The following is a 13,817-nucleotide window of genomic DNA, read 5'->3' as shown; positions in this document are numbered from 1 at the left end:
TTGACAAATCTTCTGATGTAATATCTGCTTTTTAGCCCCCTCCTTGGCCTCATTTGGCGCTGGCATGCCATGCCTCTATGCTTTCAAGATACAATGGAATGTATTTAAACAATGTTGCAAGAAACAAACAAGACAAAACACCAACTAATTGTCCAACAAACCAAAAAACTACCCCCAAAACCATAGGCCAATCATTGTTAATGTCTTGTTTACTAAAGAAATTGCTGCTTTTCAAAATTAGTTTACTGTTAAGTACCATAATAACTTTGATTAGAAAAATGCAAATATGTAATTCACAATAAATACTAAATTTATACAGTGTTTCATAAAATATAAATTTTTATATGGCAATTATTGAGTCATTTGTGCTATGAATTACCTGCTATGGCAGACACAAAATGCTTAATAACATAGAACATTATTTTTTCTACTAAATGCCTTTTTGGCATTGCATGTCTAATTAACAATTTTAATTATAAATAATTCACATTTCTAATATTAAATATAAAGCCCATGTATTCATTTAAGATACTTGAGAAAACTTTAAAAAAAACACTTAAGAGCTTTAAAAAAAACATTTCTTTTACAAATCTTCCATCTCTCATGTAAGAAGAAAAAAAACCTAATTATTGCTGTGAACAACTCAGCAACAGAGTAAAGCTGAGCTGCAATCCATGTTCCTTCCCTGACTGGCTGTCTGCACAGAGGCAATGATGCAACAGGATGGCTAAGTGACAGGCAACTGGTGCTAGGCAACATCCACAATGACACGTTTTAAAGAGGCAAACACAAGTAGGTTGCTGTACTGCTCCACCCCTTTGCAGAATCTGTCAGTGATTTTAAGCAGACGTAAGGGCTGAGGATGGTGTGGCTGCAAACACGTGCACCTAACACAGAAGGATGCTCATGGTCAGCAGAGACACCCTCCCAGCTCCTGGGCAAACAACACCTGCATGGGAACTGCTCTGAGACTCAGTTTCCTTATTCATAAAGTGAACCCTCTCAACTCAGAGATCACATTTTCTTATTTAAAATTCTAAAGAATTGTTATCTAAGCAAAGAAATAGTTAAAATAACTGCTCTTCTTTTCCCACGTTGTGAGTTTGCATATTTTAAATAACAGTGGCTGTGGTCTTTCTCAGCCCCACATCCCTACAGTATACCAGAACTTTCTTCCTTCCAAAGCTCATGTCTATTGTTTTCTTGCTAACCTGCGACAATACCTAGACTGTGCACAACTGCTTACCTGTTTTGCATCAGTTCTGCTAAAAGTTTTAAGATAGGAGTAGTGCATGCTGGTTCTCCATACCAACGCTCAATAGCTCTCTGAAGAACTGGAAGATAGGCTGGATACCTTTTATAAAGTCTGTTAAAGAATTTAGGGGCAAAGAACTTGAAATGCCTCATAGTAACAGAAAACCAACTAACATGTACAAAGTCCTGGATATCATTCCCCCAAATAACAATAAAACAAAAAAAATACTGCTGAAAATTAATGGGATTTTAAAAGAAGCAAGCAAACAAACAAAAATCCGTATTTCTTTTGTTCCCTGGACAATGGCACTGTATAAATTACTCTTTCAAACTATACAGCTATACTTTTGGAGTAGCTACAAGGTTTGAATTTGTCTCCGTAAATTAAATTTTGTTACTCGTATCAGGCATAAGTCATAGATATACTTTTAAATAGAAAGTAAATACATGCTTAAAGAATTATGCTTGATGTTATAGGAAAGAAAAGTAAATTTAGCTAAAGAGGAATAAAAATATACGAGTCATTATTTTGGGGCTTCTGAGTATTACACCAAGAAAAAGCTAAAAAAACACAAAAGCATAGAGAAACAGTAACGGTACACATTACAAATCTACCCCAGCTTAAATTAAGTAGTTGACTTCTGTGCTTTGGTACCACTGGAACTCCAAGAAACATCTGGGTTGTTTGTTACCCTGTAGAAAAGGTCTGACCTGCTATTAATGCTCCATCTTCTGGGCACCTCATCACTTGTTAGCCCTGTATGATGGAGGCAGCTCTAACCTGCTCAATGCCACTGTTGCTAAGGGTAGTACAGCGTCCATGCAGTTTCAGTTGCTCTGTCTGGGAGCTTCCCATTATATAGCTCTGGCTGCCCTGGAACTCAACAGGTAGGCCAAGCTGGCCTTGAACTCAGAGATTCACCTGCCTCTGCTTCCTGAGGTTGGCCTGCGAAGCATCCTTGTTAATACGAGGGAGCCTAGCTCTGATGAGCCTAGCCAGGGATGCACAGCATCAACAGCTGACGCATCTCTGCCGGCTTCACTTGGCCTCCTCCTTGGGAAATAGACAATAAACATAGGATTAAAGCCTCAAACTAGAGCATGAGCATCTCTTTCCGAGTCACTTGTCTTTGTTTCAGATGAAAGCGCGGAACTGGATCTGTGTGGTTTGGACAGAGCTCCATGGTGAAAAACCTCAACATAACACCCCCTGCCCACTTCCCCCAAACCCCCACCAGGTTCCTCGTCAAGGCATGAAGGCTGCTTTGTCTCCAACCTCACCATTTCTGCTCTACATACAGTTTGGCTTATCCCAACCCCCTGCAAATCATGGGGACTCCCATATGCTGCTTCCTTCCACCTCATCCCATTTTCCAACACCCAGCTTATGCTCCATGTCTCTGGGATGTCTTCTTGATTTTTGTCAAAAGGCACCAATCTCTTCTTCATCTCTCTGAGAAGCAGGGCTGGCTGTGTGCACTCGCTGCTGTTCCGCGAGCTGTGAAAGGGCCGAGATCTGTGCTTCATTACCATCTCCACCCTCCTATTCCACCACAGCTGTCGATATTCCTGAAAGCCCTTCTCAGCATCACTCTACCTGCTAGGCCACCTGGCTTGGGAGAGGGCCCATACATGACTGTGCTGGCCCACTATGGAACTTATCTCTGCATTTGAAGCCGTAGGAGTGCAGAAACCTGGGCTGCCTACCATGAACAGGCTCAGTACAATGTAGATCCCAGTATTTGCTGTTGTAAACCTACAGAAGCGACGGAGCCTACATGGCAGAAGTGGATCTTGACGGTTTAAACAGTACTCCATGCGAGCTTTAAGAAATCACTTCTACAATAGTGAAAACAAGCCCTCCTAGGCCCACAGTGTGCTGGGCCCCGACAGAGCAGGAAGGCAGCAGTTACCCAGGAGAGACAGGCTCAGGCTGCATTCCCAAAACGGCTCCCGTAACAAGTATTTGCTGAAGCCCTCCTCAAATGTACTGTTTTAGAGTCTCCAGAGATAGCAGGGAACAAAAGCACTAGGAAAATGCCTTCCCTTATGGGATTTATATCCTAACAATCAGGAAGTAAATTAAATAAAAATGCTATAAAATAACACAAAGGAAAAGAACAAGGGGTGGAGACAGGAAGTGAGTAGATATGCTTAGGTGAAGAGCCAGATGGCTGCAAATGACAAAACTGTGTTTGATTCTCAGAACCTATATGTGTGTTGCACACACACACACACACACACAAACATAAACCACGACTTGACTGCAGACTTGATCTGAACTGTCAGATAGTTTACTGTTTCTAAGTACTAGGAAAGCTGGTATTAATATACAGATACCACATACTATGAACTGTGTTAAGGACCAGGAATCTAGATCTAGGAAGACAAGGCTTTCTTTCGTCATACTTCACCAGAAAGGCAGGTGTGTAAAGGGTGCGCTCCCTGTTCAGGTAAGAGATAGCCTACGCACAAACTGTGGTACCATCAGGGAACGGACACCAATCTCCAAACCTAAGTGCACTGGAGGCCCGCTCAGGCCACCTGCGGCTCTAAGGACAGAGCACCGTGGTTTTTTAGAGCATGCTGTATTCACACTGGGATAAGACCAGGGGATATGAAGGGGATGCTCCCTTTTCTGTGTGGAATGAGAGCAGTGACAGTTCTAATATGCTTCTGACAGAGGTGACTGCCACAGAGAAAGTGAGTGATTACTGGAAAGCAGAGCAGAGGTCTACTAAGCATGGAGGTTAAAAGGGCTTCACAGTGAGAATGCCAGGCTCAGATTACAGAGTGAGAATCAAAACCCAAGTTTAATTTTCCAGTGGCCTTGTGAGGACTACATATATCTGGGCAGAGAAAGAGAAAGGGAGCCCTTAGGTAGAAGGGGCATGGATCTAATTTCTCTTACCTAGATCTTCCCAATGAATACCAAAGGTCTACATAGACAAATGAAAAACCAAAGGCACAGACAGGATGCCAAATATGAGAAAGTGGGAAGCATCAAACTTGCTTTCATCCGTGTGTCCTCCCATTAATCCATCCAGTAATTACTAGTAGTTTCCAGGTGCTGCACCACAAAAAAAGTAGTAAAGAGAAAAACCACAACTATTTTTCCTTTGTAGAAAAAGTGATATATGTGATTTTTAGAAAGTCTGAAAAAAAAAAAGGGCCAGGATGGTTGCTGACTGGGTAAAGGTGCGGCTGCTGCACCTCATGAGGAGAACCTGGTACTCAGGACCCCGTGGTGAAGGGAAGAACTAACTCCCACAGGCTGTCCTCTAATTTCCATGTGTGTGCCATGGCCTGCGCGCGCACACACACACTGAACACAATTAGAAAAGAGGACAAAGCATTATGATACCTAAAACATGAGTTTTTTCATTCAAACTGTTGGGGAAATCAGCGTGAGACCATGGGTCTAGACTAGAAAGAGCCCAGCAGTTCAGAGACTATCTGAATATACTCCACAAACATGCCTACGGCGGTGTTGTATCCATGCAAAATATGTGAGATCTGCACTGTGTCCACGAGGGGCCATGTGCTGTGTGACACCTTTCCTCTCTTCTGGCTGAAAACCCATCTTTTCAAACTTATTGCGACTTTTGGTTTCTCCCCCAAATCTCATTTTGCTTAAAATACTTGTCATTTCTTCACAAATGTTCATGTGGTCCTTCACACGTGTCTGTTATAACACGTGCAATTAGTTGGTCAATAGGGGTTCCTTTTGCATGTTTACTTAACTGCAAACTTCTGGAAAGCACCACTTTATTCTTGTATTTCTGGTGCATAAAATGCACATTCCAAAGAATGCTGGCTCAATGGTGGCTGTTTAGGTTTCGTTTCTTCTGCATTTCAACTTGTTTCACATACAATGCCAATTACTTTCTCCTTGAAATAGACTTCTTGATTATGCTGACCAACCAAAGTCATGAGAACGTATTCTGCAGGTTTCATGCTGCCTGTAGAACATGGATATACATTTTGGAGTCTGATAGTCAAGGGTCCCAGACAATCTGTTTCCCTAACCATGAAATGAGCTGTGTCCTAATGAAACATCTTTCTTACCCTAAACTGATGATCACTTGAAACTGCTCTTCTTAACTCCCCAGGGTCCAGTCTTAAATGACCTGGCAAGAGTTAGGGTGACATGGTCACCTTTACAGGGCCTTTCCTGATCCCTTAGATAAATAACATCTCTTTCCTGTCTTGTTCTGACATCTACAGCTTCCTATGTTGTTGTAAGTCAGTCACACACAGGACTCGTTTTAACTAAAAAGTTCATTTGAGGTAAGAATTATGTCTCAGTAACCCACACTGTTCTTAGAACCAAGCACTCTGTGCTACGGAAGCCCACTTACTTATCTGCTGAATAAGTAAGCAAGTATGAGTGCCTGAGTAACTGTTTTAGGAACAGAAATGACAGTGGTGACATGGCTGTTTTGTACCAGACATTTCAGTAGGACCTTTATGTAATCACGCCATCACAACAGCTCCGACAAGGGAACTATGATATGCGGCTAGCTGGCTGGAGTGTAAGACCGTCTCCTTACAGAGCTCATGTAATAAACAGTGCTGACTGCCTGTGAGAGCTCGATGACCACATCACAGAAATTAGAGCATCCGGAAATACCACATTTGTTCATCTTTCTGGACTTTTGACACCTTAATCTAAGTATAATCTGGGAAAGGCTTAAATAATGTATTTCAGTGCACTGCAAGGTAGTTTTCTTATTGCTGCATTCTTACTTTGGGGCAAAGGTATAAATGAATGATTTCTTGCTGAATTCTCTAGTCATAGAAAAATTATCAAGATGGTTGCTATGTAGTTTCAGGCCATTTAGTTTTGGAAGGACGGAGTGATAAGCTATGCAGCTTGTGGAGCAGTTAATGCAGTCAGTGTTCATAGAGATGCTCCTGAATTAAATAGCTAAACACTAAAATAGCATTTTATCAAACAATCATCATAAATAAAATGTATTTTGACTTTACGATGACACGCGCTCTTACAGGAATATTTCTTCTGCAAGCTAAGGATTGCATAACAAATTAAAGAACACACATCTATGCGGATAAAAGGCAAATAAACTTTCCCCAGCAGTAATGTGGGAATCATCACTGACGGTTTGACATATCAATATTTCAGGAAGAATAAATGACTTTCATATCCGCATTTTTAAAAAATCATATACTTATTCATTTTTGCATTACCTGAATACTTTGGAAAGAATCTATACTTTATCACCTGAAACTGTTAAAAGTATTTCAAAATATTTTAATAAAGCTTTTTGAATGATCAAATAATGTAACTTTTAAACAAATTTTACTATTATTATAAATATTTGCTCTTCATCCCTTGCCCAAAGGAAAACTATAAATCTTGTCTCAACTGAATGAACACCATTTATCATATTCATTTTCTTGTCAATACAATTATGAAAAGCCTTTGGCCTTTTCCCAAGGAAGCTGATTTGCTACTGAAACTCAATTATTATAAGCAAGGCCAGTAGCAAGTCCCTGCGTCTGGCAATGTAGCACAGCTTGCTGCATAACTGACACCTCGCCCTTCGCCCCTGACCCCAATAACTTCAACTGTGGTCACATGGAGGAGATACTGGTTTCTAGTTCCAAACAAAACCCCAAGTTCTAAGATTCTCCATTTCTGCCATCTGCTGGACAAATGCTGAAATGGAAACCAGATTATATTTGTTGACACAGGAGGGAGTTCCTGACCTTGGCTCTTCTTAAAACTGGTGAATAAGAAAAAAGTCTGTTAACTGCTGGGTGGGCTGGCTTTGGAGCCTGGTTTCAAGCAAATAATCATTTTTTTGTAACAAAGTTAAGCTTTATGATTTTTCCAAATAAATGGAAAGTTTTGATTTTAGAATTGGTTGTTTAGAGAAATCAAATGTTCTTATGTCTCTGGTCTATCCTTTGTAGATTAATTTAAGACTTTCTTATGATTAAATTTATAACCTCTGCATACATACATTATATATATAAGGCATGCAGCTGATTCTTCAGGGCCATGAAAAAATCTTATCTGTCTGATCTCTAAGAAAATAAATGAGATAGGTTTCCACAACAACTAAAACTGTAAGTCACTAATACTCTAAAAATTAGTGTTTAAAAATTTTCATCGTGTGTAGTGTTCGCTCTAAAATTTGCTCATATCTGTTATGTTTTGGGCCACAACTACGGCAAAGTCACCAAACACTGCTTTCAAGAAGTTTCCTTTAGAATATGTAAAGAAAGTTTGGAAAAAAAAAAGAAAGTTTGGATAAGAAAGGCTTAAATAAAGCAAGAGAGAAATTATACCCCTTAAATGTAAATTAAGTGGGCATGTGACAGGCCTGTAATCCCAGTACTTAGGTGGCTGAGGCAGGGGGACCAGGAGATCCATCCTTGGCTCCATGTCAAGTCTCAGGCCAACCTGGGCTACACCAAGACACTGTTTTAGGAAAGAACATCATAAAATAAGACAAATCAATTTGCTTTCAAGTAGAATTTTCTTATGTGCTAGGGGTTTCCAATGTAGAGGGCGTGAAGCTATCATACTTTTGAGGAGTCATCTCCTGTTAGGATCGAAGATGGCTCAGCATACTCCCAACACATTAATACATGTTTATGGCCATTGTGAAGTGTCAGACCTCAGACAGAATGCTTACTTATCTTAGTGGTCACAGTAAGCCAGCATACTGGATTGTTTTCTTTTGCTAGATGATAACACCAAGTTTCCACAAAATAGAATGAAGAGCTGGGATTTCAAACCTCATCTGTCTCTTTTTATTCTTATGTGATGAAGCATTTCTATATAGGGCTTCCTCCTGCTCCCATCTATACTACGATTTAGTAATGGTAAATTCAAATTTTATAGCCAATGACAAATCCTGGCCATTTATCCTACTGCCTCCATGACCATTAACATCCTCATCAGATGACCAACTGTAGCATTATGAATAAAATCTCAAAAAGATAAAGTAACCTTCTTAGTCCTGCTAATTGAGATGGAACAGAGACTTCTAATCGCCTCAGAAAATACCACATGGTTCAAATCACTGATCACAAGTACAGATACTAGCTACATGATGCCTGCAGCCCCAACATAAACAATCATTTGAGGGAAGTGATTTTTAAGTTGTCAATATTTAATGCTATCTATGAAAAGAGTGACCTCCTTGAGCCGGGTCTCTGAGTGCCGTGCTCAGTTATCTGCACCGCTGCCGCTGTGCTGTAATTTTTAGCTGATTACACATTAGTTCATTTAGCTTTGTTTCCTCTTCCCTACTGTGCCACACTATTAAACGAAAGAGAGGGGCCTGGCATCCCTCTGTGCGCAGAGCTGGGATTGTCACAGTGTAATAAGGATACATCCAGTCAAACAGCATGGTGTAGCTGGTCTTTGTGTTCAGTGCAAAGGCAATCCCTCGAAGATCTCTCGCCAGCCCGATCAACATACGCTGTCAGTGGGAAAGAGACACAGTAATTGATTTTCACGTTAGCGCAGAGCAGATGGAGTAATAATCAGGCAATAATGACCACATATCTGATTCTGATTCATTAGCTAAAATGTCTCGCTCAGATCTCTTTCCATAGAAAACCATAGCCGCTTTAATAAACAGACCATCAATCTGCTGACCGATTCCACTTTGCTTCTTATAAACTGAGCTAAGTTGTAATTCCAGGAGCACAGAAACATTGAGACTCAATATACGTTTTATCTGAATACTGCCAAATTTGAAAAAAAATCAGGATTCATAATTTCACAAGAGATATATAGTTTAGACATTATTTAATAGCAAATTTCAACCAACCAACTGGCTTGACTAAAATCAACCTCACTATACAATTCAGTCTGCCCTAGCACTGGCATATAAAGATCCCCAAAGAAAAGTTGCAGTAACTCAGGACAAGCTGAAACTGGCCGGGTGACCTACAGCATCATGATATACCCAGAAAGGCAGCCATATTGTTCAAGTTAGCGAATGACATAAGGAAAAAAGTTCTGTATTTAATATCACAAGGCTCTGAAATTGAACTCTAGTTTTGTTTAACTCTGAAAGGCAAGGCAATTCATGAGTTTTAGTTTCTTCATCTATCAAGGGAGATAATTATAATTACGGCCATTCAACAGACCTGTTGTGAGAAATACATTTGTGTGCAAAAATGCCTAGCAATTGCCTGAAAAACAGAAAGTGTGGTTCACAAATGGTTTCAGAAGGGACGGAGGAAGCCAAACCAAACCTCATTGATATAAATAAAAAAGATCTGACTCATACTCTGGACTCTTAATTAAGCTGTCCTTAAGATGATGATTGAGAAAAGAAAACCCGTGAACAGATGCTAGAATGTCAGAACAGAGCACAAATAAACATAATTGCCCAACAAGGAGGTGTGATAGTTGAGATACACAACTGTGACTTCTGAATATACTGCTTCAGTAGAAATGCTAAGGCAGAAAATGGTCTCGGGATCTTTACAGACTGACCTTGGTAATGAGTGGAAAGCTGTCAGGTAGGCAATCAGTTTTGACTGTCTTCATTACAGAGGACGTTTCAGTGAACCAAACCATAGTGAGCAGTCAGACATCTTGCTCCTCCTTCCTAATAGGAGACTCAATGTACCTGGATGTTGTCCAGGGGATTGCTTAATTTCTATTTCTAACCGTTTATAGGATGATGGGAACCCGAAGTGCTGAATATGAACACTCCTAATTCCAATCTTTGCTGTTCAGAATGACTCATTTAGCTTTTCCCCAGAACATGAACAGCTCTTGCGTTTCTATAATTGCCAGGCCTCTTCACGATTATCTCATGTTACTATTACTTTTTAAAAACTGCTTACTATTCAGTTTTTTTCTCTCACCAAATAGACCTGGTCTTTCTCAGCTTTCTTCCTTCCTTGCAGCCTCCAGAACAGAATCCATCATCTATGGCGCCCCCTCTGAACGCTCGCACGCCGGCCGCCATCTATGCTAGCCTACGGACTCTACTTGGCTTTCTAATCTATCACAGCATTTTTGAAAATTTCTATTTTTATTATGTACACTTATACAGGCTACTCGTCAGGTAATTTCAAGCTTCCATATACACATAAGATATCCATTATTCAATTCTAAATTAGTGAACAAGAACCATGAATTTTACTTTATGCCTTGTACAAAGAAAGGGCTTTTTTATAAAATGTCATTCATTATACAAAAGATTATTTTTATTTGATCAGAATTTTTCTTCCTTGAAGGTGCCAAGTTGATACAAAGGTTCTAATTAAGCGAATTTATGGTCTTTTTTAATACAGTAAAATGTGGTCATAAAATTATACTAATGTTTCACTTCTTTGAAAATGTTACTTATAGCAGAGGCAGCATTTAACAAACTAAGCATAAGTTTTAGATAGATTCACTCTAGCAGTGAAGTGTAGTGTTAATGTAAGAAACAGATTCATTATATTAATAAAAAAGTAGCAGTCCTCTCAAGGCAGCATAGAATCTACACAGATAAATAAACAAGGCTGCAGGAGAATTTTCTCAGTACTCTGCTCGGGAACAAGACAGACAGCCTTAAGCAGGAGCTCACACTAGCTAGCAAATAACCCAGAATCTTGGGGAAGCGAAAAATCTAAAAGGTGATGAGTTGCAATAATTTTCTTGAGGTACATTTGAGGAGTGGTTAGGTCTAGTGATCTGATCCTATGGACTCCTTTTTGGAGAGTCCAAGAAGAAACTGCTGAGAGCTTCAGTCCGCGGCATGGTGAACTGTTGTCTGTGTGCCAAGTGTGAGACGGATGGGCTGGGAAACAGCTGAAACGCAGCTCCTTCCACCCTGACCCCCAAACAGGGTTTCTAATGGGAAGTCTGACAGACCCTTTACTGTAGTGGCACTACTGGGGCAGCTATAATATTATCCTCATAATTCTACTATATAATAACAACAAAGAAAAAGAAGGTGAAGGGTCATTGTGCTTTGTCTTTAGAATTAAGATGGCTGTCTTCATCCTTACAGCATACTCTTAATTCTGGAGACACATCTTAATAACCTCTAAATAGTTCCAACAAAAGAGCCGTGTCAGAGGAATGAGCAGGCCCCAAGGTGTTTCAACTGGAGTGTTTTCATCTGCCTTTATTGCTCTATCCCTCTCCAGAATTAAGGCAATAACCTGTGATAAATTATTCAGGAACTGCTACAGGGATCAAAGCAAAATCATTCTGTTAAAGTGCTGTTTGCAACATTTGGCACTTAGTGCGAAAACTTTTAATGTGCGCATGCTGAAAATCAAGGATTTTAAATAATTTAACATCAGGGAGTTTTTACGAAGGGACTAAAGATAGCAGGTTCCTATTTAACTGCTCCTCTTCCTCTGAGAAGTTTTCATTCATTTTTCTTAACACCCGTGACGTCATGGCTGAATGGAGAAATATGCATGGACTACGGTAACGGCACACTATATCTTACTACGGATAAAATGACGGGGGATGGGAGGCAAGAAACGTTTTGAAATAATACTCCAGGACTAGGATTTCTGTTTGTTTCTTTCTTTCCCTTTGACTTTGGAAAGAAAAAAAAACCCAAACAAAAATTGTCAAAACAGAAATTCAACATTCGCTTCAATTTTATTAGGACTAAGTAAAGAAAACAAAGTTATAAAAAAGGGCTTTTCAGCATTTCTTTTCCTCACAGTATTTCAGTTTGGCAACACAGGTCCTAATATCTGCATTTGAAGAATATCTATAAACGGGGATTTAGACGATCCTGGTAAGGGTTGCAAATTAAATGAATTTGGCAGTCCTGCAGCATTTTCATAAAGATATTTTAACAGCATCACCTCCTGTGGTTTGGAATACTAAACACTTTATTGGAGAACAAAACAGAACTGTTTTCATCTCTAGTACTTGTAAAATGAAGTACCTGAAAGCACCTTTGCATGTATTATTTATTCACCATGATAGAAAAAATAGCCTTAACCTAATAAATTACATTTAAGAGCATTTAGTACAAAAGTTTTGTTTATGATAAAGCAACAGATTTCGCTCCTTATTGGTAGCTTTAAGCACCAAGTTCTCTTCATACAAATTAGACAGATGGTGCTTACAGTAGAATTTACTAAAGGTCTGTCACAACAAATGCAGCCAAGCTGCATATTTAATCACTGCAGAATCTTGTCTACCTGCAGCTGCCAACTGCTAATCCAATTTCCCTGATAAATGTGGCAAGAGACACGATCAGCAATAAAGAGCATCTAACTCCATTTTCCTGCAGGGCGTCTTTTGATGAACATTTAGGACGGAAGCACGGAGTGCACTGTGTGGCCTTGGTTCGTGGCAGCTGCATGCATTCTGAGGCACAGTTCTCAGGTTACTCACTTAATTCTGCCACTATCATTACGTTGCTATTGATCTCAGTAGCTGTTGCCTACACAGCATTACTCTAGATGAAGCTGAATCAGGCAGTTATCATGCATCAAACTTGCTCAAAAGCCTGGAGATTTCCCCTTAATTACTTGTGATTTTATTTGCAAATACCGTTAAAGTGTAATCAAGCAGTCACTTTCCAGGGTCGTTAAGAACTTGCTAGTTTAGGGATATATCACTGGAACTCCATTAAAAATGACTCTAGGAAGATGGTTTCTATCAAACTAGATGGAATTACATCCAAACAGGCTTAGAATATAATGAAATCTTCAAATGAGACAAATAAAATTTTTATAAAGATGGCAGTTTTTAAACTCACCAAATCTTTTTGATAAGGGGCAGCAAGGGCTACTTAAAAGCTGCAAATATTCTGTTGGCCAGAAACATTTGGACAACATCTAAAAAATACAGTTAGTTTGGCTAGGAACGGACAAAGAATTCAGGAAGACCATATAAACAAAGAAAAATTAAGATCTTATTAACTTTTTAAAATTTCATGACTATGTTATCCTGATAAACATCTAGTTCAAGAACTCCATTTTAAAGTAAAAGGTATAGCATTTAGGTAATCTTTGTTTCACAGAAGAATTATATAAATATCAGTAAAGACCATCTCTTTTCTAATTGGTTTCATGATATTTGTGTGTGTGTATATGAGAGAAAGAATAAGCGTGGGAGGAGGGAAAGGAGCAAGAGAAGAGAAGCCATGAAATGATGGTTAATATTTCAACCTATTTCAAACAACAATAATATGTGACTAGGACATCACCAACAAGGGTCCTACTCCTCTGGACTGCATTTATTATTCTTAAAAATAATAATCAGTGCCAATCTATTTAATATAGCTCTGATACAGCATAATTTTGGGAGACACTATTTCTGTTTGGCAAAGCGCCTGCTTCCCATCCCCCCACGTTAAAATATGGGGCTGTTTTGTCACAAACAGCTTGCTACACTTAAGGATTTTACTAATAAAACATAATGTTGTCTTAGATATTATGACTGTTGCCACAGCTGAACTGACTTGTCAAATCAATCCTAATATGGCTCCCACAGGCACATAAAGCCTTATTTAGCTATCAGTTATCCTAATCACTTTGTTCAGTTTAAGAATGCAACACTTCAAGGCCGGCTCCTATTTATACACATATGCCTA

The 13,817-nt window shown here is 39.3% G+C and overlaps 1 protein-coding gene across 5 annotated transcripts in view; it reads right to left on the bottom strand.

Moving 5' to 3' along the window:
- The window catches only part of Ranbp17 (RAN binding protein 17), a 335,330-nt gene that overhangs the window by 71,036 nt on the left and 250,477 nt on the right, over positions 1 to 13,817 (bottom strand). For all 5 annotated transcript variants that reach the window (XM_075941352.1, XM_075941353.1, XM_075941350.1 and 2 more), the window contains 2 exons: positions 8,626 to 8,714; positions 1,247 to 1,354 (listed from right to left, as the gene is read on the bottom strand). In XM_075941352.1, coding sequence (XP_075797467.1) covers positions 1,247 to 1,354; positions 8,626 to 8,714 — 197 coding nt within the window. The remainder of the gene's footprint in view (positions 1 to 1,246; positions 1,355 to 8,625; positions 8,715 to 13,817) is intronic.

This window comes from Microtus pennsylvanicus, chromosome 11, assembly GCF_037038515.1.
Source record: "Microtus pennsylvanicus isolate mMicPen1 chromosome 11, mMicPen1.hap1, whole genome shotgun sequence".
NCBI lineage: Eukaryota > Metazoa > Chordata > Mammalia > Rodentia > Cricetidae > Microtus > Microtus pennsylvanicus.
Note: the sequence above shows the minus strand (reverse complement) of the source record. Positions and strands in the feature narration are given on the sequence as shown.